The 24,326-nt window shown below is 38.9% G+C and overlaps 1 protein-coding gene and 1 long non-coding RNA gene across 2 annotated transcripts; both read left to right on the top strand.

Moving 5' to 3' along the window:
* Positions 1-6,573: 6,573 nt before the first annotated feature.
* LOC114918188 (nuclear GTPase SLIP-GC-like) lies at positions 6,574-23,450 on the top strand. Its single transcript, XM_065964813.1, has 20 exons — positions 6,574-6,897; positions 7,704-7,785; positions 7,956-8,068; positions 8,263-8,716; positions 8,858-8,941; positions 11,319-11,400; positions 12,536-12,752; positions 12,858-13,082; positions 13,905-14,093; positions 14,260-14,435; positions 14,670-14,763; positions 14,848-14,935; positions 15,043-15,164; positions 15,283-15,456; positions 15,560-15,717; positions 15,906-16,032; positions 16,312-16,420; positions 16,512-16,645; positions 16,972-17,053; positions 23,365-23,450. Exons 6-20 carry the CDS (start codon positions 11,342-11,344, stop codon positions 23,448-23,450), a joined length of 2,040 nt encoding a protein of 679 aa, XP_065820885.1. The 5' UTR covers positions 6,574-6,897; positions 7,704-7,785; positions 7,956-8,068; positions 8,263-8,716; positions 8,858-8,941; positions 11,319-11,341.
* A 90-nt stretch (positions 23,451-23,540) lies between these two features.
* Positions 23,541-24,326, top strand: LOC136183109 (uncharacterized). Its single transcript, XR_010668921.1, has 2 exons — positions 23,541-23,582; positions 23,704-24,326. It is a non-coding gene; the product is annotated as an uncharacterized lncRNA (long non-coding RNA).

The following is a 24,326-nucleotide window of genomic DNA, read 5'->3' as shown; positions in this document are numbered from 1 at the left end:
TTTGTTTTAATATATCCACTTTTTCCTTATTTACAGCCTGTGGTTGGGGTTGCTATGACTCTATAGAATAGAGTAAGACTTCTCTTTGGTTAGTGTGTAGCTGATCCTGTGCAAGCCAATGTCACCTGAAAAAAGAAACATCCCCAAACCCGAATGTTACTGCCATCATGGTAGTTTAACTGCTCATGACTTTCTTTGAGTCATCAGCAGGGAAATTTCTGTATCTTTTTGTCAATTCTAGATAAAGTGGTGGCAACATGCAGGTTTGTAGCTGTTTCGCCTATCGAACTTGGTGACTTGTAGAGGATCAACAACACACTGACCTTCGTCTGTTCATTTCTTTTGGTCAGCCCTGCTGTTATGTATGTTCATGTTTTGTTTTTTATGTAATATTTTTGTAACACCGAACAGAGGTTGAGAAATAAAATGAAATGCATTTAACTTTCAAATATCATTCTCATTTATCATCATTTAGCTAAATAAACAATATTTTAAGTACAGTAATACACTGGCAACAGATATTCAGTAGAGGTAGGTTCTACAGCACTGTTATAATTAATACAGTAACATTAACATATACAATACTGTACTGTATTCAATTTCACAGCAGCATTAAAAAGTACAGTACTGTATTGTTTTTAATTTCACACAGTAACAATCACAAATACAGTACTGAACTGTATTCAATTTCACAGTAATGTTAACAAGTACAGTACTGTATTGTATTTGGCTCTACAGTAATCAAAATAATACTGTAATTGCAATTACAGTAACATTACTGTGAAGTATATCACAGTAAGTCACTGGCAACCAGCTGCCAGTATAATACTGTTATTATCACAGCAACAGTCTTACAGTGTAGCGTTGATGAATAGGTGAAAATAGTTTGGTACAAATGAAGGTAAATAAAAACACATTTACTGTAAGCATTTTTAAACTGGTTATGAAGGTTTGCATGAGGGTGGTTGCGTGAGAGTCAAACAGATCTGACAGATAAAATAGTTACTGCAGGACTAGATTTTGATCTTTGACCACATAATGTAGGTGTAACTTGGCTCGCCATCAACCTTCAGAAATGAGACGAACAAGCCCTCCCTGTACTTTTACCAACTTATTATCTCTCTTCCTGGTGCCAATGGGTGAGATACTTTACATATCAGGCAGGAAGGTCATTATACAACATGATTATTTGTTTGCTAGAAACTACTGAATTTGTGACAGCTGGAACTTTTTTTTGGTTTGGTTTATTTAATTTTTATTTGTCACATCAAAGCTCCTGAAACAGAATACATTTAATGCTGTTGACTTCACCGCCTATTGAAGCGAAAGAGACCATCAGCATCTATTAGGTTATTACAAACGTCTGCCACCTGGTTGATGTCAGCCATTCACTGCACACTCTTTTATATCAATGCTCTACAAAGATTCACAAAAGCAGGAGAAGATTTCCTCTGAAAAGAAAAGAATACTTACACATACTTTGATGTGTACAAGACAAATCAGCACAGAGGTTAGAGGAAGCACTTAGCTCACAGAGGCTGCCAAAAACAACACAATCCAAACGATCCTCACTGTAGCTTTCATTTTAATATTTTGTTAAAAACAAGACTGAAACCTTTTACTGAAAGAGCCAATACCAATAAATCCTGTGAGGTTTTATTCTGAAAGTGTCATATGGCCTCTCCATAGGATCTGATGATGTGTTTTTCCAGGTTTTTTCCAGTATAAAGTGTCTCCTGCTGTTTTCTTTAACACTACTATATGAATCCTGTAATGTTAAACATTATGATATGAGCCTCACAGCTTCAAACGAGGGAAGCAGGAGTGATCCAGCTCAGGTTCATCACTGTTATCCTGGATTTAATTTAAAGATAAAGATGTATTAAGTTTAAGAAAAGAAGCGTTATAATGTATACACTTCAAAGCGAACAGCTTAAATGTCTAAACTCTGACAAAAATGAATGTAAATGCTATTAAGCATTAAAAAGAATTAACCGAACTCATATTTAAAGTGAAGAGGAGAAAATAAATCTCTTGAATTACTTTTAAATGAAATGAACAGAACTGAACAGAAAGGTTACCATACCATGAGATAAAACAAAAGGTTAAAATTGACTCAATAAAAGATCGGTAGAATAAAACCATCAGTGTCTTGTCCACATTAAAAGTGTTCATTCTGCACAGAAAGTAGAGTCTCTGAAGGCCCTTTTTGCAGATTTCATGTGTTCTTGTCATGATTTAAGTTTTTGTCAATCAAAGTGCCCTGGTACTTGTAACACTCAACATTCTCCACAGGTGTGTCTTTGATCATAGACGGGAGGGTTGAGTGGGAGCTTTTCTGAAAATCAATGACCATCTCTTTTGTTTTTTTTAACACTGATCTTTAAGAAATGGTGGTCGCACCACTCCACAAAGTCCTTCACAACAGGATGATCGACCTCTCCATCCTGGAGCAGACTGATTAGAACAGTGTCGTCCGCAAACTTCAGGAGATGCCTGTCGTCATAGGTGCTCCTACAGCCGTTTGTATATAAAATATACAAGAAAGGAGACGGGACAGACCCTTGGGGAGAGCCTGTGGATGACAGCCGCTTCTCGGATAGAGCACCATTCACCCTGACTGCCTGAGGCCTGCAAGTTGAAAAGTCCAAGACCCATTTCACCAACCTAGTATCAAGGTTAAAATTGGATAGTAGTTTCTTTGCTAAAATGTTAAAAGCTGGAAGAAATCTACAAATAAAATCCTCGCATGTGTTTTTGTACCCTCGATGTTTATATAAATAGTTAAATAGAGTAATAGTGGCATCATCCACCCCTCTGTTTGCCCGATATGCAAATTGAATCGGGTCAAGCAGGCCCTGAAGATGATTGGTCAGAACTCTTCTGACCAATTGTTCAAAAGTCTTCATTTCTACTGAAGTCAGAGCCACAGGCCTCATGTCATTTAGCTCTTTGGTATAAATAGAAACCAGTTAGCCGTCTCTGTGCGGTTATGCAAATTCACATAGTCTAGAAAGGGTTAGGAGTAACATGGGTGACAGTTGCACTCAGGGACCTTCTGTGGGTGCCAAAGTGCACCAAAAATTATATATATATATGAAATATTGTTGCTTTAACACAGAAAGTGCACACCAAAGTGCAAAGACATTTTCTTCCGAGTTTAAAGTTTAACTTTTTGTGTTTGAGATGTCAAAGAGGAGCTTGAGACCGTGACAAAAAAATACAAAGCACTGAAGAAAAACACACATGAAGGAACATCACCAGTCAGGTAAAACTTTGTTTTTAAAGTAGATAATGCTCTGATTTTAAACTGTAAGAAATTGCTTCACTTATTTTTATAACAGTTGCTAACAATGCTTCTATTCACACTAGTGCTGATCAACCCGGCCCGTCATCTGCACAGGTAAGTTTAAGTAAAAGTGATGATTAAAAGTTAACATTCTGGTAGACAATGAAATGGTAATATGAAAGTTATCAGTAGAATTAAAAATAAAAAGTAAAATTAAAATCAGAATCAAATAAAACAGATACCAGAACAAATATTTATTATTTTCTCCCTGAAGTAGCCAGCAAACTTTTGACATTTAGAACCTGGAAGCTGAGCACTGTGGTTAACTGTGGGATTGAAAAGTGAATCAATGGTACTGATTTAGTCTCAACCTTTTTGTCAGGTTGTTATTTCTGCTCTCTTTGAGTGGTGTGTTTAGATGTTTGTTGTGAGTTTCATACATACAGAAGTCATATTAGTGACAGTTTTCCTTTTGATTAATTGTGGGAAATGGCTAAAGGTGGGGGGGGAGGTGTTGTGTTTTTCGTGTTAATCGTTTCTTTTTTTGGGCCTTTTCGCCTTTATTAGATAGGACAGCTGAAGAGAGACAGGAAACGGGAGGAGAGAGTGGGGGGATGACATGCAGCAAAAGGCCGAGGTCAGATTCAGTCCCACAACTGCTGCTTAGGAATGTAATCGCTGTACATGGGGCGTGACATAACCGTTATTTGTTTCTACCATTCTTTCAGCAAGACATCAACTTCTGCAATAATTCAGCTTTTTGTTATTCTTGAATATGTGTTAACGATTGTTTGTTAGTGTTTTTATTTCATGAATTTAGAAGTGGATGATTTGATGTACCTGCTACAGTTTCACTGATTATTACGGTGTCAAATTAAATCTAATAAAACTTTAATCTGTGTAATGATATATTAGAAATAAGAGTTAATTTTATTATCAGACCAACTTTTCTGGCTTCCTGATGTGAACTGTACGATGTTTGTTTTGTTTTTAAGTCTTCATTGTTTATAAATGCAATATGGCACATCATGCAATAAAACTCCTGATTAAAATGTTGTTGCCTTTTTGTCTTTATTGTGAATTTGGTATAAAAGTCCTGCAGCTGCCCAAAAGATTTCCATTCAACCCAAACGTGCTGTAAATACACAGAAGCTGTCATTTAAGAGACACAAACCCAGAAAACAAACTACTGCATATCTAGTCATCACAGGAGAAACACTCCAGGCCTGTAGGGGGCGCTAAATGTTACAGCTATCCTTTTATGGAGAAATGTATTTTGATTATTGGTAAAGTAACCCCTGCTGCTGAGTGAGGCTTTTTAGCCAAGGATTTTCTCATGACTCAGCACCTGAACAACTGATGTTCATGTTGTCTGACTTTTGTTTGTTGTGCCATCAGTCCCAGGGGGTGAGGGGTGGGGGAGTGCTGTGTTTGTCATAGCCCGTCTGTTTCATCCGCCAGCCGATCTCAAAACGTTGTCCTTCCAATTATCTTTGTTAATTATGTTCTTTGTAAAAAAACAATTCACTCATATACAGTCTAAGTAGCGCCCCCTATCTGCTGTGATGATCGCAGCTTTTTTCTGTTTCCTTTGTTTTCTGTTTGTGTGTTTTTGACTTTGCTTCATTTGTGTATTTGCTGAATGTTTACTATTAATGTATTCATTTCTGCTTTTTGCAGCATGTTCATTTCTTTTGCAGCACCACGTCTCCTTTGTATTTGTTAAACATTTATTTTCCAGTTGCATCCAGATTTTGCTGCCTGTTTTGTCCTTAAGTCAATATTTTCAACCTTTGCAGCTTGTTCATACATCGTATTAAAGTTACTGAATGTTTTCCCTGACATCAGTTTCTGTTCTGACAAAAAACTGATGTTCCAATCAAGTTACCAGACCAAAATCTGTAAGCATAACCCAAACTCTTAAAGTAACCTTCACTGCATACTTAGTGTTTGTTGCTCATGAAGTCGTAGCATTCACATTGTAACTTTGTAATAATACAGTTTCCTGACATCATGCAACCACACACAAACCTACAGCAGTAAAACACCCTGTGTGTAGAAGGTGGCTCACCTTATATGCCTGACGTTATGTTGTAGCATTCTTTAAGCATAAGTTTGACTTCTGGGTGTGTTGTATAGTAAATAAACTGCTGTTGATAAAACCAGCAATTAACAAATGTGCTCACACACAAATGTCAAGCACTACAATTTTTTCCATTGATTCGTTAAGATAAATCATCTTCTACACACATCAGAGTGGCATATGCCCTTGGTTTTAGTTAATAATGGCATTGTTTGTTTTATACAATAGTTGTGTTACCTTTCATACAACCCAACAACTGCACTGAGGCAGAACCTGTTGGTCTGCTTTGTGGACATACAGGTGTGGTTCTTCATAACATCTCAGGGCGTGTCCAAGGCTCTGTCTGTTCTGAGTTTGTTGAAATTAGATTTTACATACCGACTTCAAATATTAGATATCACACTTAGATGAAAAATAGGTGTTTTGGTAAGAATTAGTGTGTAAAGGCTTATGATGTAGGGATGTTTAAAGAAATTTGTCGGGCGGACACTCTGAGAACTGCAGGATTTTGTTCTTCCGCATTAGCTTCACTTTTCAACACCAGAGGTTGCTGCTTGGGATCCACTGATTCATTTTATTTTTTCTATCTTGTATTAATGTGTGCATAAGGTTCGTTTGTGTGTCAAACACTATTGGTTACTGCAGGACTGAAATTCATTTTGTTTTACTTAACAGTTTATAGCAACAGAAAACCTAAAATTGTGATCTGTTACCCAACATAATGTAGGTATACTTTTAGAAAGATGATAAACAACCCAGTGATTTCTGTTCTTTGACCAACAGCTTGACACATTTTTTTAAATATTTTTCTGATATTTGATTCTGTTAATATAACTTCAACACTGCACATCTATTTGTAAAGCTTTTAGAAAACCCATTGTTCTGAGTATCAACCCTGTAACTGATTGAGTGTGACTTTAAAATAAAAAAACGACCCATTGTGTCTTCAGAGTTCCAGCTTTACAGTGCAAGTATCAAAAACAACCAGTAAGAGTTACCAGTGTATATCCCTCACACACGCCTGTTATCTTATTAATGAATTAGGCATTTTGTCCATCACTTTTATCTGACAGCTGCAGAACACAGCAACGGCTCCAGAGGAGAAATATGGAGAAGGAGTAAGAAATATATGATTTACTGTATGTATCTTACAACGAGCCAGAAAAGCAAAATAAATTGCTAGTGATTAAAGAAAAACGTTTTTCAACTTGCAGCATGTGATTGTGAACAAGTTCATGAGAAAGTGAAAGTGCTGATGGCATGAAGGCGGAGCAGACACAGAGGGCTTGTGTACTTAAAGTACCTTGAATGAAACATCGCTTTCATTTACAGGAAGAGGAACATTGGTCATGATTTAAGTATCAGGTCACGTAACCTCTAGTGTATTTACCAAGACTGAGGTGATGGTGGTGTGTTGATTTTTATACTTAATCATCTGGGAGTTTTGATACAGCCATCTGTGGATGTTTTTGGACTTTTCCCATTTTAGCTTTCATCATTGTCAACAAAGGACTCCAAAGGAATTGTAAGTAAAGCAGTGTTACATAAGATTAGAAAGAAACAGAGATGTAACTGGTTTTACTAACTCTGTTTGATTGAACTTATTATCTTTGATTTTATTTTGTATTGTACTATATGTTTCTGTATAACTTAAAAAGGTCCTTCATAATCAGTTTCAGTAAGAGCTTCTGTTTATCTATTTTAAATAGGTAAATCGTTTTTCTTGACTTATTACACGACATCTCCTCCATAATGTAAAGGTATAGATTGTATGTGACTAAGCTTGGTTGTTAAATTTGAGTAAATTTCCAGAGAAAAAGAGTTAATTTTCAGCACTTTTACAACTGAAACAACTATGGAGGGATGTTTTGTTGTGCCATTTAAGACGTCACCATGAGGTGCTTTTGAAAAAGTAGTAGATAGGCTTCATGGAAAACGTTTGGTGGAAACGGGGCTTTAGAGCTGTTGTGGCTTTGATCTAAGAAGTGATGAAACAGCATAATGCCTGCATTAGTCACTGATTTACAGATGATAGCACTACAAATACAAATGTGCATTTTGTTAATGAGTCAGGGATTGTAAGTCAAAATGGTTATTTGAGGTGGAAGCAAGCGGCAACCTCTGATGCATTAAAATGGTGATATAATCTATGGGTGGAAGCTTTGACCTGACTGATATTTCCCAAATACTTGCTGGGGTCCTTTCCTTGCACCTGCTATTATCTGTTCATAACTCCTTATCTTTGTCTAATTACATTTAATTCATAAAAACTTCTGCAATATGTGAAGTTGTTACAATAGATTTCAATATTATTATGTGATTACCTTACAGTTGCTGTTTCCCGTCATGGATGATTTTGTTAAAACAAAATTAACTGAATGGGGTCTCAGCAAATGGATAGAAAATTTTCAAGGTGAAGTATTACCATTCTTTTTGTTTGTCACAGGCAATTTCCCACCAATACTGAAACATTCAATCATATGCTAATAGAAAGTAATATGGCTCTACAATGCCAACTTGACATAATTTCAACATGTTATACAATAGTTTGGTTTAGCTTCTGATTTGTGTTCCTAATAACAGATGAAGACATTGATGAGGAGATTTTTTACCTCCTCGATAATGATGGCATCGATAACTTGATCACAACAATTGGAGGAAGGTTAAAATTCAAGGAGAAACTGAAGTTGCTAAAGGTAATTCTCTTAATGTATTTGATTTAATAAATACTCACTCCAATAATTTATATAAAAAAAAGATAAATTCAGACTTCTGTTTTGAAGACACCATCAGATGAAAGATCACAAAATCAAAGGATGACTAAAATGGCTTTTACTGTAATCTCTCAAACTGTCTCCACTGAATTTTTAATTTTTCCCTTTGACATTAGGGTGAGAAAAATGCAACAAATCAGGTCATTCATTAATTTTCTTCTCCTTTGAGTGCAGTACATTCTCTTTCATTTCGTGTTGTGTATTTATTACAGTCGGGCCATAATTATTTCAAATGTCTGCTAAAATGTTCCATGGCTTTGTTCTGAGAGTGATTATTTTCTTGACGTTGTCAACAGGAACATGAAGAAACTGCTGATTCTGCTCAGGTAAGGATAAAATACATTTTCCAGGGATACTGTTATTATACTTGTACCTCTTTTAATCATCAATGTGCAATAGAATTACTGATGTGTCCTGAGAAAAATCACCATCATATTTGACTGAATCAATGGTTGACTCCACTTCCAGAGGTTTAGTCACACTCATCATAGCTTGGATGATATCTGTTTCAATGAGTCAAATGCATATTTCATCTTTAGGTTTTGGCCAACAGTAACACAAGAGATAAAGGTAAGGTCTAAAGTATCTTATGTATGATTTATGATGATCTGCTTTTGTAGTAATAATGTCTTGTTCTGACAAATCATCTATTTGTATGTTTTAATATTGTAAGAGGCAAAAAGCTGTTTTTGATTTTTAATGAAAAATAAGGAAAAAGAAAGTCTGAGTCTCAGGGGGAGTCCAGCGGATGGCTATCACCAACTAAGAAACGACGATGGGACTCCACATATAAAGGTATTTATGTTACGCTGAGAACAATTACAACCAACAGATCAAAGTATTCACCAGCATGTATGTGTCATGACTTCATATTAAACCTTAGGTGTCTCTCAGCAACATGCCATAGAGACGATATCAATGCTTCCATTACTTCATTATTCTAACACGGTCTGTGTCCGTAATCCCTCCCTATTCACTGTATAGTACACTTTATAGTAGACACGCTATTTTGTAGTGCTGTCCACTCAATGTATCCCACAATGCATTTTGAAAAGTAGTTTACGAGCGATGGTCACTATCCGAGCAGTATATACCATCAAGCATTGCGGGTCAAAAGATTTTTACGAGCTGAGTGGCGTTTGACTCGGCTGCTCTCAGACAGACGAGAGGAGCAGCCAGCGTGAACACAGAAACACAATAAAGTCCATATTTGGAGCATTTCTACTGAAATCTATGATCAGTTTTAATAAAGAGTAAAAGATCGTCAAAGTTAGTAACGGTAGTTTGTCCTAATGATGATGAAAGATGAGAGACCAGAGTCTGTGAGCATGAATAAATTAGTTTTGGTCCGAAAACATGTTTAATTATGTCTCAAATTCAGCATGTTATATGTATTTATTATTTCTAAATATTTCTTGAAAATATACTCAGCGTAATAGAATTTATCACTGAAATTCATCAAAGTCAAAGTCAACTTTATTGTCAATTTCAAAATATGCCAGACATACAGTGGAATCGAAATTTCGTTTGTCTCCGTCCCGCGGTGCAATACAACCAAAATAAGGTAAAAAAGAGATAAGGTAAAATAGATACAATAAAATAAGGTAAAAATAAGATAAATAATATTTACAGCAATAAATTCTAAATTGTGCAAAAGGTATAAATTGTATGAAGGTGTAAATAAAAATAAAATAAAATACAAAAACATTTAAAGAAAAAGTGAACTTGTGCAGTATGTGCAATGGGCAGTAAACTGAGTGTACAGAGTTTTTAGTCCAGAGTTCTTGATGGAAAACGGGAGGGGGTTTCAACGTCCAGTGTTCGTGGGGGCAGAGGGGAGGGGAAAGAGTTAAGCTTCCTGACAGCTTGGTGGAAGAAGCTGTTTCCCAGTCTGGTGGAGCCGGTACCGTCTCCCCGATGGCAGGAGGCTGAAGAGGCTGTGTGAGGGGTGGGTGGGGTCATGCACAATGCTGGTTGCTTTGCGGGTGAGGCGGGTACCGTAGAGGTCCAGAAGAGAGGGGAGTGGGACACCGATAAGCCGTTCAGCAGCCTTCACTGTGCGCTGCAGGGTCTTGCGGTTGGCAGCAGTGCAGCTCCCAAGCCACACAGTGATGCAGCTGGTCAGGATGCTCTCGATGGTAGAAGGAGCACTTGATGGATGGGGGGCTCGTGCTCTCTTCAGCTTGCGGAGGAAGTAGAGGCGCTGCTGGGACTTCTTGGCCAGTGATGTGGTGTTAGTTGTCCAGGAGAGATCCTCACTGATGTGAACCCCCAGGAACTTGGTGCTGCTCACTCTCTCCACAGCAGCACCGTCGATGGTCAGTGGGGGTTTAGGAGTGGGGACTCTCCGGAAGTCGACAACAACCTCCTTAGTCTTGTCGACGTTCAGGAAGAGGTTGTTGTCTCTGCACCACGTGTCCAGTTGGCTGACATCCATCCTGTAGTGTGTCTCATCGTTATTGGAGATGAGACCAACCACTGTTGTGTCGTCCGCAAACTCATTCATGCCGTTATTATTGATGCCCGGCCGTTAGAGTTAAGCTTATTGTTTTAGTTGCGAGACAATAATGACGTCACTGTCAGCGGCCTGCGAGTGAGCAAGTGTTGTCCGAATTTTTTAACATTTTGCTGAGTGAGTGCAGTATATAGTCCACTGCATTAAACTCACTAAATAGTGAGTAGGGAATGAGTGAGTGATTTTGGACACAGACATGGACTTAAACTTCGGGCCTGTCGCTTGACCTGAGCAGCTCACAGGGCAGAACAAGTGTCTATAGTATAGGTTCTCATTTCCATGCCCCGCCCTCACACTGTTTGAATAATAAATGTACACAAACCTGACTAACTAACATGCCTTTGTTAGTTTCAAAACGAGGTGTGGTCAGGCACAGTGTTGGGGCTTTTCTATGGATGCAGAATGTGACCAATGTCCTTGCGGAAAAAGACACGAGTATTTAATACCAATATTTCTTTGTACCATGCAGTTTTTTTTCACTATCGAATTGGCTTCCTTTTCCATCACATGTGGCTGCTGCTTTGTTGATACTATGAATTATCCTTCATTGACATTAAAGAGAGAGGCTATGTCACACTTTTTTCATTTCCTCTTGTTTTGTTTAACATGGCACCTAATTAATACACTTGTTTCTTTGTCTTTTCTTTTCTCCAACAGAAAAGTCTGAAGTGAGAACCATCATGGCACGTGTTTGTAAAAAAATCCACAAAGATAAAACAAATCTCAATGCATTTCTAAAGTAAGAAAAAAAGATATCTCATATTTGCTTATGGGTCACAAAGAGATTTGTGACTGCCCCCCTCTTAATCTTGCACTTTGTTTATTGTAATGCATGTCAGAAAGTTTCATAAAAAGACAACACAATCATTCATGAGCCCAGAAAAAGGCATTGCATTGTATTTATTGCATCTTCTAGAGCTACAGTCTATCCTTTAACACCTGAATTAATTGTACTTTTTATATTCTCCTGTTCAGACTATTCTCATACCTGCACTTTACAATGACGTGTGCCTTTCACAAGTGAAAAAAGATATTCACTATTGACTTTAATTTTAACAGAACATACATATTCATAGGTTTGAAGTCTGGGAGTGTACAAGCTGGGGGTCCTCCCCCAGGAAATGGTTAGGGTCAAACCCCTTTTCTCTTTATTTGGTACTATTTACAGCAGTCTGTCATGAAACTGTCACAAGTTTTGTGAAGGAAAGGAGGTTTTTTTACTTCGATAGTAAACATCTGGCTTTGACATCCTGCATGAAATGAACATTTTAGCAAGATATAAAATACCACCATTCACATCTGGCAGCTGTGGCTCAGAAGTAGTGTTGGTCTTCTCTAAACAAGAAGGTCTTAGTTTCTAAAAATAAATACACACGGGAATTTGTGTGAATACGCTTGATGAAGTTTGGCTCAATAGAGTTCACCTACCAATGGTATGCGAGTGGCGCGCTCTCATTCTCAATCCAGTAAAAGTTATAGCCAATCAGAAACAGAGTAGGGTTCTGGCAGCATTCGAGCTGTGGGATCTAGCGATGCAGCACGTTATGCTAGACGTGCCGTCTAGGTATATTTTCCGCCCACATGATCGGCTTTTAAGACACTTTAACTAGTATGTTATCGATCTCACTCTCTCAGTCCCCCTCACATATGTCGCAGGACTTTAAACTCTACAGGGGACCGGAGAGAGAGAGAGAGAGAAAAAAGAGAGAGATGTCCGCTGTTCGGATTTTGAAAACTGATTTGAGAACTTTTTAAAACTGGAGTTTTAAAAAGACAAGTCAGAACAAGTCAAAACAAGTCAGGCTCAGGAGTTTTATTTTTGCTTTAAGCCCTGTTGACAGCTTTATTTTAATTTTTGAACTCATTTCGAACAGTGAACAAATCTGTGATTTGGAGACAGAAAAGAGGGAGCTGGTTGGTGTCTTTGGAAGAACAGGGGCTGGAAAAAGCTCTTTAATAAATGCTGTCATTGGAGAGGATGATCTCTTGCCCTCAGGAGATCTTACTGCTTGTACAACAGTCATCATTAAGGTGGAGGCTAACAAGCAGAACCAGAACTATGAGGCAGAGATTGAATTCATCACAAAAGAGGTAAAACCACCTTAACATCAATATTTATCCGTCTTTAAAAAGTAATGATGTAGCTGATGTAATTAAAACTCATCCAAGTTAAAGGATAGTTATTTATTTTTTTAGGAATGGAAGCAGGAGTTGTGGTTCTTCTTAACATTCATCCTGAATAAGGAAAACCGCAAAGAGGAAGATGCCGATGATCACAAAGACGCTGATGAAAGGCTGTCAGCGCTGTATGGAGAAGAATGGAAAAACAACCGCTCTGAAGAATATCTCGTAAACAACAAACATTTTGAGGAAATTCCAGAATTTATCGATTCTAAGGAGAAAACCTTGACCTGTGACTCAGTAAGAAAGAGAATAAATCTACAGTATCAGTCTTATATGTAGGATTATATATCCAAAAATGTGTTAACAGAAATCTTTTTTGTTTTGAAATGTATAAGATTTCAATTTCAAACATAAAATGAAATCTGTCATTTTAGGTGGCTTAGGACCAGATTTGGGAAGAATGGGGACACGCCGTACAAAAGCACCAAATTCTTTCCACAGTCTCTGTCATCATAGCTTTCAGTTTTGGGGGTGAACCACTTCATCAAGATGTAAAGTCTATAAGACTTAGAAAGTCTATAGAAAGTCCATCTTAGTGTCATCATAAACATTTTCTGAGCCAAGGAATGCATTAAAATACCACTAGATGACTATCTGTGCCAAGATCAAAATACATATGTTAATTTTGGCAATGCACCTTGATGAAGCAGCTCCCCCCCAGAATTGAAAGCTATGGTGATAGAAACTATGTGGAAAAAATATGGTGCTTTTGTCCAGTGTGTCAATAATTTTGCTAAGCCACCTGACTATTTACATACTGCCTCGCTGTTGAAGTTTTTCTCAATTTTGGGGAAGTTGAACATTTTTTCAAGTTAATTAAATAAGTAAATAATGGACTTTAGGAGAGAATGATCTTAATCCTTAATGTCTACAGCCCCATATTAAATCAGAAATACTTTATTAATTCCCAGGGTGAAATACTGTAATTGTTTTCTTTATTGGAAAGTTTTGTTCCTGACCTATTAGTTGTAGATGTGTAACCACTGTGTAAACAAAATCAGGCGGTTGTACTCTTCATGGTGCATTAAATAAATCTTTAATCTTGTTTTCATGTTTCAGGCTAAAGAGCTGTCTGCAGAACTTGTCAAATACACAAGCAGCGCAAAGGATGGAGATGGTAAAGGCATAAAGAAATGGTTTTGGCCCCTGGTGAAGTGTGTGACTGTCAGGGTGCCAAATAATGACCTTCTCCAGAATGTCACACTTGTGGATCTACCTGGAAATGGAGACCGCAGCATGTGGAAAGTGGTAAATCATTTAAATGCATCACTTTGTTTATCTTGTTTTAAGTTTAACATTATTTTATTACAAAGCACTGATATTGACTCCATTGAAATACATTGCTGTATTAAATGCGTAACCTTTCTTTGATATTGACTGATATTCACGATTAACTTGGATTTCATCCTTGTAGGTGGTTCAAAGCTGTTCCACTGTGTGGATCGTGACGGACATTAACAGAGCAGCATCAGAGAAAGAACCATGGGAGATTCTGAAGAGTGCCAGCAGTCCTATGGGAAATGGTGGCCAGTGTCAGCACATTCACTTCATCTGCACCAAGTCTGATGATATCGAAGACTCTGATGATTCGTAAGTGATTTTTTTTTTTTTTTACAATAGATTTAAAGGTGTGGTCATGGTCTACTGCAACACATTTATTATATATATATTTAAACTATGTATACTTTGTTCAGATGTATGTAATTTTTTTACTTTTATCCTGAAAGGAAAGAAAACCACGTCATATTAAAGATGTTGGAGACTGAATTTTCAAGGCTTCAGATAATGTATGAGGTTCAGCTTGATACTGATCTCTTCTTACAGTTCAGCAGCTGGCGTTCGTGCTGCCATATTGAAGAGGAACATCTGGGCCAAGGAGGAAGTGAAGAGAGAATTCAGGAAACTAAAGGGGGTTCAGGTGAGTTGTGAAATTTAAAAGAATCTAGAAAAAAGATGTCCTTTAAATACAGTCCTGGCCTTCATTTATTCATTATTTTTGCAGACACATTTCAGTGGTGACTGTTTCAAAGTGTTCACAGTGAGCTCCAAAGAGTTCCTTAAGGAGAAAAGGCTAGGACCAGATGAAACTGGTAGGTGAAGGCCATGCATAACTTTGTGAATAACACAATATCTGTTACATGTGAGAAGTTTCTCTGGATGTAATTATGTATGTATATATTGTATGTTTTTTTTATAGAAGTTCCCAAACTTCAGGAATTTCTGCAAGAACTGAATGACTTTCACTCAGAGACACTGAAGTATGTGTCAGGAGCGTATGGGATTCTTTCCCTTATTCAAGGTGCCGGCTGTGGAGACGTGGTAAGATGAAATAACAGCATGACTAGGGAAAAAAACAAACTAAAAAAGGAGCAGAAAAAAGCCCAATGTGGCAAAAATACATTTGTTTTAACATTAAATGTTTTCTCTTTCGTTTCAGGCTGGCGTAAAAGCAAATGTGTGCACAGAACTTGAAGAAAACTTGGAACGTGAAATAAGTAAAGTCTCTGAGACCATGAAAAAGTCCTATAGGACTTTTAAAAAGTGCATCATGGAAGGTGTTGAAAAATCAAATAGTTCATGGGAAAGTGTCTTGAAGTCCTTCTTAAATCCTGTATGTATTTGAATATTTTATTCCTTTATCCAAACCACTGATTTTGCTCTTCATGTTAAAAAGTGAATCATATGTTTCATTTTTGTTTTGTTTTTGTTTTCAGAGAAGAGAAACAGGAAGTGCTTTTCACAACAAGCTGATGTGCATAGTCGCAAACAATGGTGTCTACAAACCAAAAAAAGGGAAACAACAAAACCTAAATGAGAGATTAGCTTCAAAGCTGATGGAGAGCATTGATGAGGAATTTAGAAAGACTTTCCCGTAAGAACGTACTAAATGAGGAAAAGATAATACCTCTTCAAATGGCGATTATAATAATAATATAATAATGTGTGCAATGGTTATTTAAAGTAATTAAACTAATTTAATATAAGTATCTAAATGAAATTTCTAAATTTAACTTTGTCAATATTTGATCAATGAAAGATTTACTTGTTAACATGTTTCAGAAATGGATCAAAATGTGAACCATTCAACGGGGCCATCAGTTCCTTTTCACTCGGCACAGGGACTCTGGTTGAAAAGTACAAAAAGTACAAAGGTGTGCAGCTGCAACTGGAATTTCTCAGGACAGAGGTAAGAGATGGTGATGGTACCATCTTATCCAACAGTTTTGTTTTAAGCTGTTTGTCAAAGTTAAAGGAAACACAAAAAATTGTGTGATCAAATCAACCAAAACATCCTCTATATTGACATATTGAATGGAAATTAAGCATTTAAGAGTGAAGCCAAATAAAATATACAAGTTTTTAACGTATTAACATTTATATTAATTTCTTCTTAAGAACACCATCAATGAGGTACATGTTAGCATTACAGATATCCTGTACATGTAGTTTTTATTTTATTTTAAAGGAAGAAAAAATTAAGACAAAAGTCCACAAAACAATCCGGGAGCGCAAGAAAGAAATCTGCAGCAGCCTGGTGACTTCAATCGAGGAAATCATGCAAAAGTGCTATGAAGGTAAGAAAGAAGATCTTGGCATATGAAACCTGACACTTAATCAAAACAAATGTCAAATTTGCATTTATAAACATTTTCTGTTTCACTGTAGATGCACAACAATGTAGAGGCAAAGGCTTTCTACATGCCATGAGGGTCGTCATTGAGCAGCATGTTCGTGCCAAGAAGGACGTCATGTTCGAGGAGGCTAAAGATGCGATGATTTCAAATCTGCGAAACCTAATGGTTTGTCAGTTCATAATTCATCATACATGACCTTATATGATTGTTATATAGTAAGACACGTTGTGCATCAAGGCTTTTCTTCATTGAAGTAGAATGTACATAATTCTGAAGATAGTTTTTGTGACTCCAGTTTTACAAACAAGCAACTTTAAAATAAAAATTAAAAAAAGAAGACAAACACACAAAAGCTTTTGTCTATTAAAGACCTTTCTGCTGTCAGAACAGCCCAGCAAAGACATATTTAAACAGTTAATTTATGTATTATCCAGTTAGTCTTGAACACTATTTTTATATGTGCAGGTAATATGTGTGTAATTCTGATTTAGGAAGACATCCTGAAGACACTGAGTGAAACTATGCAGAAGTCAATTGCGCTATCACTCAAGACCGATGGTGAATCACTTCCAGGTAATGTGAACGTCTAAAAATACAATTTATTTTTGCTGTTATTTTCACTGCTTTTATTTTCTCTACTGAAAAATTAAACCCAAAACTCAAATAACTTTGCTAGCGTCATTTGTGGAAATATGTTTTACTTTTGATGTGGGTCAGTCACATGGGTGTTGCTTAATGGCTCAATAGTGTCCCCTCAGACTTTATTAAGCTAAACAATCAGACTGCACATTTTACTAATGTAATTAATGTGGGTTGGAAAGCTATCACGTTCAGACCTACATACAAGCACGTGATATCTACACTGTAAAGATGTATACAAACAGGGAGTTCATACATTTAGATGTTACTTTGAAAATGTGATGTATTTATGACCAGGACAGGGGGTCAGCTAACTCCTCCTAGTTGGTTTATTCTATCCACCTGAAACCTGGCAGAAAATAAATCAACACTTACAAAATGTGTAAAGTATGAGTTCCTGTCAAAAGATGTGACCATGGCAGGACAAACTAATAAGACATTTCCACATGAGACAAGAAGCCATGGCCCAAATGTCAGGTTAAATGTCACTCCAGACCTGAAGAAATCTTCACTCACCAGCCACTTCAAAGTCAAAGTCAACTTTATTGTCAATTTCAAAATATGCCAGACATACAGTGGAATCGAAATTTCGTTTGTCTCCGTCCCGCGGTGCAATACAACCAAAATAAGGTAAAAAAGAGATAAGGTAAAATAGATACAATAAAATAAGGTAAAAATAAGATAAATAATATTTACAGTAATAAATTCTAAATTGTGCAAAAGGTATAAATTCTAAATTGTGCAAAAGGTAGCAAATAAAATACAATAAAAGTTAAAGAAAAAGTGAACTTGTGCAGTATGTGCAATGTGCAGTAAACTGAGTGTACAGAGTTTTTAGTCCAGAGTTCTTGATGGAAAACGGGAGGGGGTTTCAACGTCCAGTGTTCGTGGGGGCAGAGGGGAGGGGAGAGAGTTAAGCTTCCTGACAGCTTGGTGGAAGAAGCTGTTTCCCAGTCTGGTGGAGCCGGTACCGTCTCCCCGATGGCAGGAGGCTGAAGAGGCTGTGTGAGGGGTGGGTGGAGTCATGCACAATGCTGGTTGCTTTGCGGGTGAGGCGGGTACCGTAGAGGTCCAGAAGAGAGGGGAGTGGGACACCGATAAGCCGTTCAGCAGCCTTCACTGTGCGCTGCAGGATCTTGCGGTTGGCAGCAGTGCAGCTCCCAAGCCACACAGTGATGCAGCTGGTCAGGATGCTCTCGATGGTGCCTCTGTAGAAGGAGCACTTGATGGATGGGGGGCTCGTGCTCTCTTCAGCTTGCGGAGGAAGTAGAGGCGCTGCTGGGACTTCTTGGCCAGTGATGTGGTGTTGGTTGTCCAGGAGAGATCCTCACTGATGTGAACCCCCAGGAACTTGGTGCTGCTCACTCTCTCCACAGCAGCACCGTCGATGGTCAGTGGGGGTTTAGGAGTGGGGACTCTCCGGAAGTCTCTCTGCACCACGTGGCCAGTTGGCTGACATCCATCCTGTAGTGCGTCTCATCGTTATTGGAGATGAGACCAACCACTGTTGTGTCGTCCGCGAACTTCACAATGTGGTTGCTGCTGAAGGATGGAGCGCAGTCGTGGGTCAGCAGCGTGAAGAGCAGGGGGCTGAGCACGTAACCCTGGGGGGCCCCAGTGCTCATGACGATGGTTTTTGATGTGCTGCCGTCAACCCGCACTGTCTGAGGCCTCTCGCTGAGGAACACCAGCAGCCAGTTGCACAGGGAAGTGCTGAGCCCCAGCTGGTCCAGTTTGCTGATCAGCTGCTGAGGGATGATGGTGTTGAATGCTGAACTGAAGTCTATGAACAGCATTCTGACGTATGAGTTTTTGGTGTCCAGGTGGGTGAGGGCTGGGTGAAGAGCAGAACAGATGGCATCCTCGGTGGATCTGTTACCTCGGTATGCAAACTGGTAGGGGTCCAGGGTGGCGGGGAGGGTAGATTTGATGTGGGCCATGACTAACCTTTCAAAGCACTTCATGGCGATGGGGGTCAGTGCAACGGGTCGATAGTTATTGAAAGTGGATGGTGAGGGCTTCTTTGGAACGGGTATGATGGTGGTGGCTTTGAAGCACGACGGAACAACAGCCTGACTCAGAAGCGTTGAAAATGTCCGTGAAGACATCTTTGAGCTCCTCTGCACAGTCCTTCAGCACACGGCCAGGAATGTTGTCTGGACCTGCAGCCTTGCGGGTGTTGATCTTGTAGAAGGTTCTCTTCACACTGGCTGCAGTCAGGCACAGGGTCTGGTCGTAGGGAGGGGGGGTGGTCTTCTGTGGGGGCGTGCTGTTGTGTGCTTCAAACCTGGCAAAGAAACTGTTGAGGTCGTTCAGCAGAGAGGTGTTGCTGTCACAGGTCTGTGGCTTGGGTTTGTAGTCCGTGATGGTCTGGATACCACGCCACAGGCTCTGCGCGTCTCTGCTGTCCTTGAAGTGTCCGCTTATTTTTAGTGTGTAGCTGCGTTTGGCTTTCCTGATGCCACGGGACAGGTTGTCCCTCGCTGTTCTCAGGCAGGCTGCGTCCCCAGCTCTGAAGGCAGTGTTCCTGGCCCTCAGTAGCCCGCGTACCTCTCCTGTCAGCCATGGCTTCTGGTTAGCCCGGGTGGTGATGGTTCTGGTGGTGGTGACATCAGCAATGCATTTGCTAATGTAGGAGGTAACAGTGTCAGAATACTCCTCAATGTCTGTGTGGTTGTTGTAGGTGGCTGCCTGCTTAAATATCTCCCAGTCTGTGGTGTCAAAGCAGTCTTGTAGTGCAGCAGAGGCCCCCTCCGGCCACACACGTACCTGCTTCAGAACTGGTTTGGTGACTTTAACCCTGGGTCTGTAAGCTGGCATTAGCATTACACTGATATGGTGACACTGATGTGTAAATCATGTCCAGAATGTTACCTTCTCTTGTGGGAAAGGTCACGTGTTGGTGGAAGTGGGGTAAAACCGTCTTTAGATTTGCATGGTTAAAATCCCCAGCGATGATGAAAAATCCGTCTGGGTGGGTTGTCTGTTGCTCACTAATGGCGTTGTAAAGTTCCCAAAGTGCGTCGATTCTATCAGCGTTGTTGGTGGTGGGGGGAATATACACAGCGACCATCAGGGTCGCTGTTATCTCTCTCGGTTGATAGAAAGGATGGCACTTAATGATCATAAACTCCGCCTGCGGATAACAGTGTTTACATACCACAGCAGCATCTCGACACCAAGCATCACTGACGTAAACACAGACTCCACCACCTTTCTTCTTTCCACCTTTAATAAGGATTCTGTCCGAACGGTAGCATGTGAATTGTTCAAGCTGAACGGCGGAGTCTGGGATGCGTTCGTTCAGCCATGTCTCCATGAAAATGGACGCACAGCCGCCCCTCATGTTGCGGTGCGCAGCTCTCAGTAGCTCTATATGGTCCATTTTATTGTCCAGAGATTTTACATTTGCCAGTAGAAGAGTTGGAGAGCGGACCTGTGTGGTGTTTTAGCCAGTCTCGCTCTTATCCCTCCACGTTTACCTCGCTTTTGTTTCCGCTCGCGCCGTTTACGTTTCCGTCTCCTCTCCGGGGGGTAAACCGGCTCGCGAAGCAGTCCCAAAGTTTGAAGCTGTTGTCTCAGTGATTCGGGTAATAACTCCACAGAAAGGCTGTTACTGTTTAAGTCCAGTAAAAATCGACGGCTGTAATTGTGTTTTTCCATAGTAAAACACGGAGAAAAGTCAAAAGAAAAGTTAGAAAAGTTAGAAAAAGAAGAAGACACCGCTCTATCGGGATAGAGAGAGGCCGCTGTGACCGGTCGCACCGCCAGTCAGTCAAGAGTTATTAGGAACAGCTGTTCAACTGCTTGTTATTGCAAATATCTAATCAGCCTATCACATAGCAGCAAATCAATGCATTTAGACATGTAGTCATGGTCAAGATGATCTTCTGAAATTCAAACCAAGCACCAGAATGGGGAAAAAAGTTGATTTAAGTGACTTTGAAAGTGGCATGGTTGTTGAGTATTTCAGCAACTGCTAATCTACTAGGGTATATATTTTCACGCACAACCATATCAAGGGTTTACAGAGAATGGTCTGAAAAAAAGAAAATATCCAGGGAGTCAGTTGTCTGGGTGAAAATGCCTTGTTGATGCCAGAGGTCAGAGGAGAATGGCCAGACTGGTTCGAGCTGATAGAAAGGCAAAAGTAGCTCAGTTAAGCACTCGCTACAACCGAGGTCCCTGTGTACTAATTAAGCATCGTTCAAACGCCACAGCCATTGTTGCTGACCATGTCCATCCCTTTATGACCACAGCGCACCCATCTTCTGATGGATACTTCTAGCAGGATGAAGCGGCATGTCACAAAGCTCACATCATATCTAAGGATTAAAGTAAAAAAAAATATTTTGACTGAAAATTCTCAATGTGTAAAACAAGTACCGTAATTTTCGGACTATAAGCCGCGCCTTTTTTCCCATTTTTCGACCCTGCGGCTTATATAACGGTGCGGCTAATCTATGGATTTTTACAGCTAACGGCCACTAGGGGACCTCCTAAATCTATGGATTTTACAGGTTACAGTCCACCAACTTTAACTCTATGGGCTCTATGACCGGTCCGCGCCCCCCCACCTTTAAGCGGCGGGCTCCAGCAGGAAAAGCTGGAGGCCGGAAAAGAGTGAGACAGTTAGCACGCAAAAGTAAAAGTGGAACCGAGAGTGGTACGAGAGACAGAACGAGAGACAGAACGAGAGCAAGACAGACAGACATTACGAGAGCGAGACAGTTTGTGCAAAGGAAGCCATCTCTTTCCCGACAATCCCCTCTGTGCACGAACCCTTACATATGGTAATTAAACATTAAAACACCTGCGGCTTATAGTGCGGAAAATATGGTAGCACATAACCAATTTGAACAGGTGTTTTCTGTCTAAGGAATAAAACTGACACGTTTTTCTTTCAAGATCTAGGCTGACAGATATGACCTTGCTTCTTTTTAACAAATGAGACCTACAGTCAGGTGCCTTGTATGCCTATATAAATTAACAGTCACAGCAGGTGTTCTTTAGCAAACTCTAAAGAAGCGAAAGTATGACAAGATACTAAAGTAGATGAAAGTAGGGAGGGTCTGAGGGGATTCCCCCAGAAGAATAATTTAGCCAATCTAACATTAAAATGAAGCATTTTCGAGCATTTTGAGATCAGATCATTAGAAATGAGGACCTTGTTATGATATTAAATAGGACGGTGGAATAAGAAGCCGACTGTTCTTCACCTTAAGTAGCCTTAAGTAACAGAAATACCCTCTAACACGTTACAGAAGTTAGAGTACAAAAGCATCAGACTGAAGTCTGGAGACACAACTTTGTAAAAATTGACCTTTTACAGAATATTAATTATATATATATATATATATATATATATATGTCCCTCATTTTGTTGTCACAGCTACAGCTGGAGCTAATCCTACTTGATTAATATAAATTGTTTTTTATTTATTTATTTACATAACTGTAGTTGTATACCTTGTGAATTCCCTGGGCATATAATAAAGATTTTTGACAAATAGTGCATTATCCTATTTTGCATTATAAATTTGAATCCGAGAAGTAACTAGCAGACATACTTAAGATTTTCTATAAATAGTAAGAAGTTTTTTTTAAAGTACAAGAAGGCTTTTTAAAGTGTGTACAGAACTTAAGTATTGTACTTTATAACTTCCACCCACTCAGTCGTTGTGTGTAAAAAAGTAAACTCGTGATAGCTTGTTGAGCTAATATGACATGTAAGAATGGTGATTCATGTCGCGCATTGCTCTGTGTGGGTAATGTGCTGTATCACCTGTTGTCTTGACGCTCGTTCCTAACGGAACACTCGGCGACTGTTTACTCGACCTGCAGGTAATAAAACTTGAAAAACCGTCATGTTACTGATTATCATTCTCCTGTATTTCACTTTGGACGGGTAAATGAAATTGTGCACTGAAGCAAAACAAGTCCAGACATGACGGTGCACGCTGATATTTGCTACCAAAATAAAAGCCTCCTACACCATGTTAGTAGATGTTGTTGATTAGCTTCTGGCAATGTCAATTTCGGACTTCACAACACATGCTTAAATTCAATTGCTGGTATCTAAGAATGGTAGAAATCTAAGTAACGGGCATGACACCACTGTGTCTTAGAACAGTGAAGTTTCAATCAGGGACCTTCTGTGGTCACCAAAGTGCATTAAACTGAAATATTGTTCCATTAACACAGGAAGTTTTTCCGTGCCTGAAGTTTAACTTTTTGTGTTTTAGATGTCAAAGAGGAGCTTGAGACTGTGACAAAATACTATCAGGAACTGAAGAAAAACACACATGAAGGAACATCACCAGTCAGGTAAAAACTTTGTTTTTAAAGTAGATAATGCTGTGATTTTAAACTGTAAGAAATTGCTTCACTTATTTTTATAACAGTTGCTAACAATGCTTCTATTCACACTAGTGCTGATCAACCCGGCCCGTCATCTGCACAGGTAAGTTTAAGTAAAAGTGATGATTAAAAGTTAACATTCTGGTAGACAATAAAATGGTAATATGAAAGTTATCAGTAGAATATCACAACCTTTGTGTTTAACTCTCTTGTGGATATTTCAGGGTTTTAGATGAAGAGAAACAGCTGAGGCCTGTTTAACCACTGAGGGTCCCACAGGGAACATTGAAAAGTCAAACGAGGCTTCTGGATTTGGTCTCAACCTTTTCTTCAGGTTGTTATTTCTGCTCTCTTTGAGTCGTGTGTTAACATGTTTGATGAGTTTGTCTGATGTGAGTTTCTTACTAGGGATGTTGTGATTTTCATGTTAACAGTTTCTACTATTATTACAGTCAGACACCAACTTCTTTACTTCCTATTCTTCATTTCTTGTGGGTGATTTTATTTTATGAGTGAAGAAGTGGATGCGTTGATTTACGCACTGCAGTTTTACTGATTGTAACAAATGTTTTATTAAATCAACATTAATCAGAGAATTAGGTGTTAGTTTGATTTGACTTAGATTTTCGGCTTTGTAAGGGCTGACCTTGATGGTTTGTAATGAATAAAGACAAAGCAGATGTTTGCTGAAAAATAAAGTTTTAGAAGTGTGGTAAAGGAAGTAGAAGTTAATTTTATTAACAGACCAACTTTTCTGGCTTTTCTGTACAATGATTTAGTTTTTTTATTTTCACTGATTATGAATGCATTATGGCACATCATGCAATAAAACTTAATAAAAAATAAA

Source organism: Labrus bergylta, chromosome 16, assembly GCF_963930695.1.
Source record: "Labrus bergylta chromosome 16, fLabBer1.1, whole genome shotgun sequence".
Lineage (NCBI taxonomy): Eukaryota > Metazoa > Chordata > Actinopteri > Labriformes > Labridae > Labrus > Labrus bergylta.
Note: the sequence above shows the minus strand (reverse complement) of the source record. Positions and strands in the feature narration are given on the sequence as shown.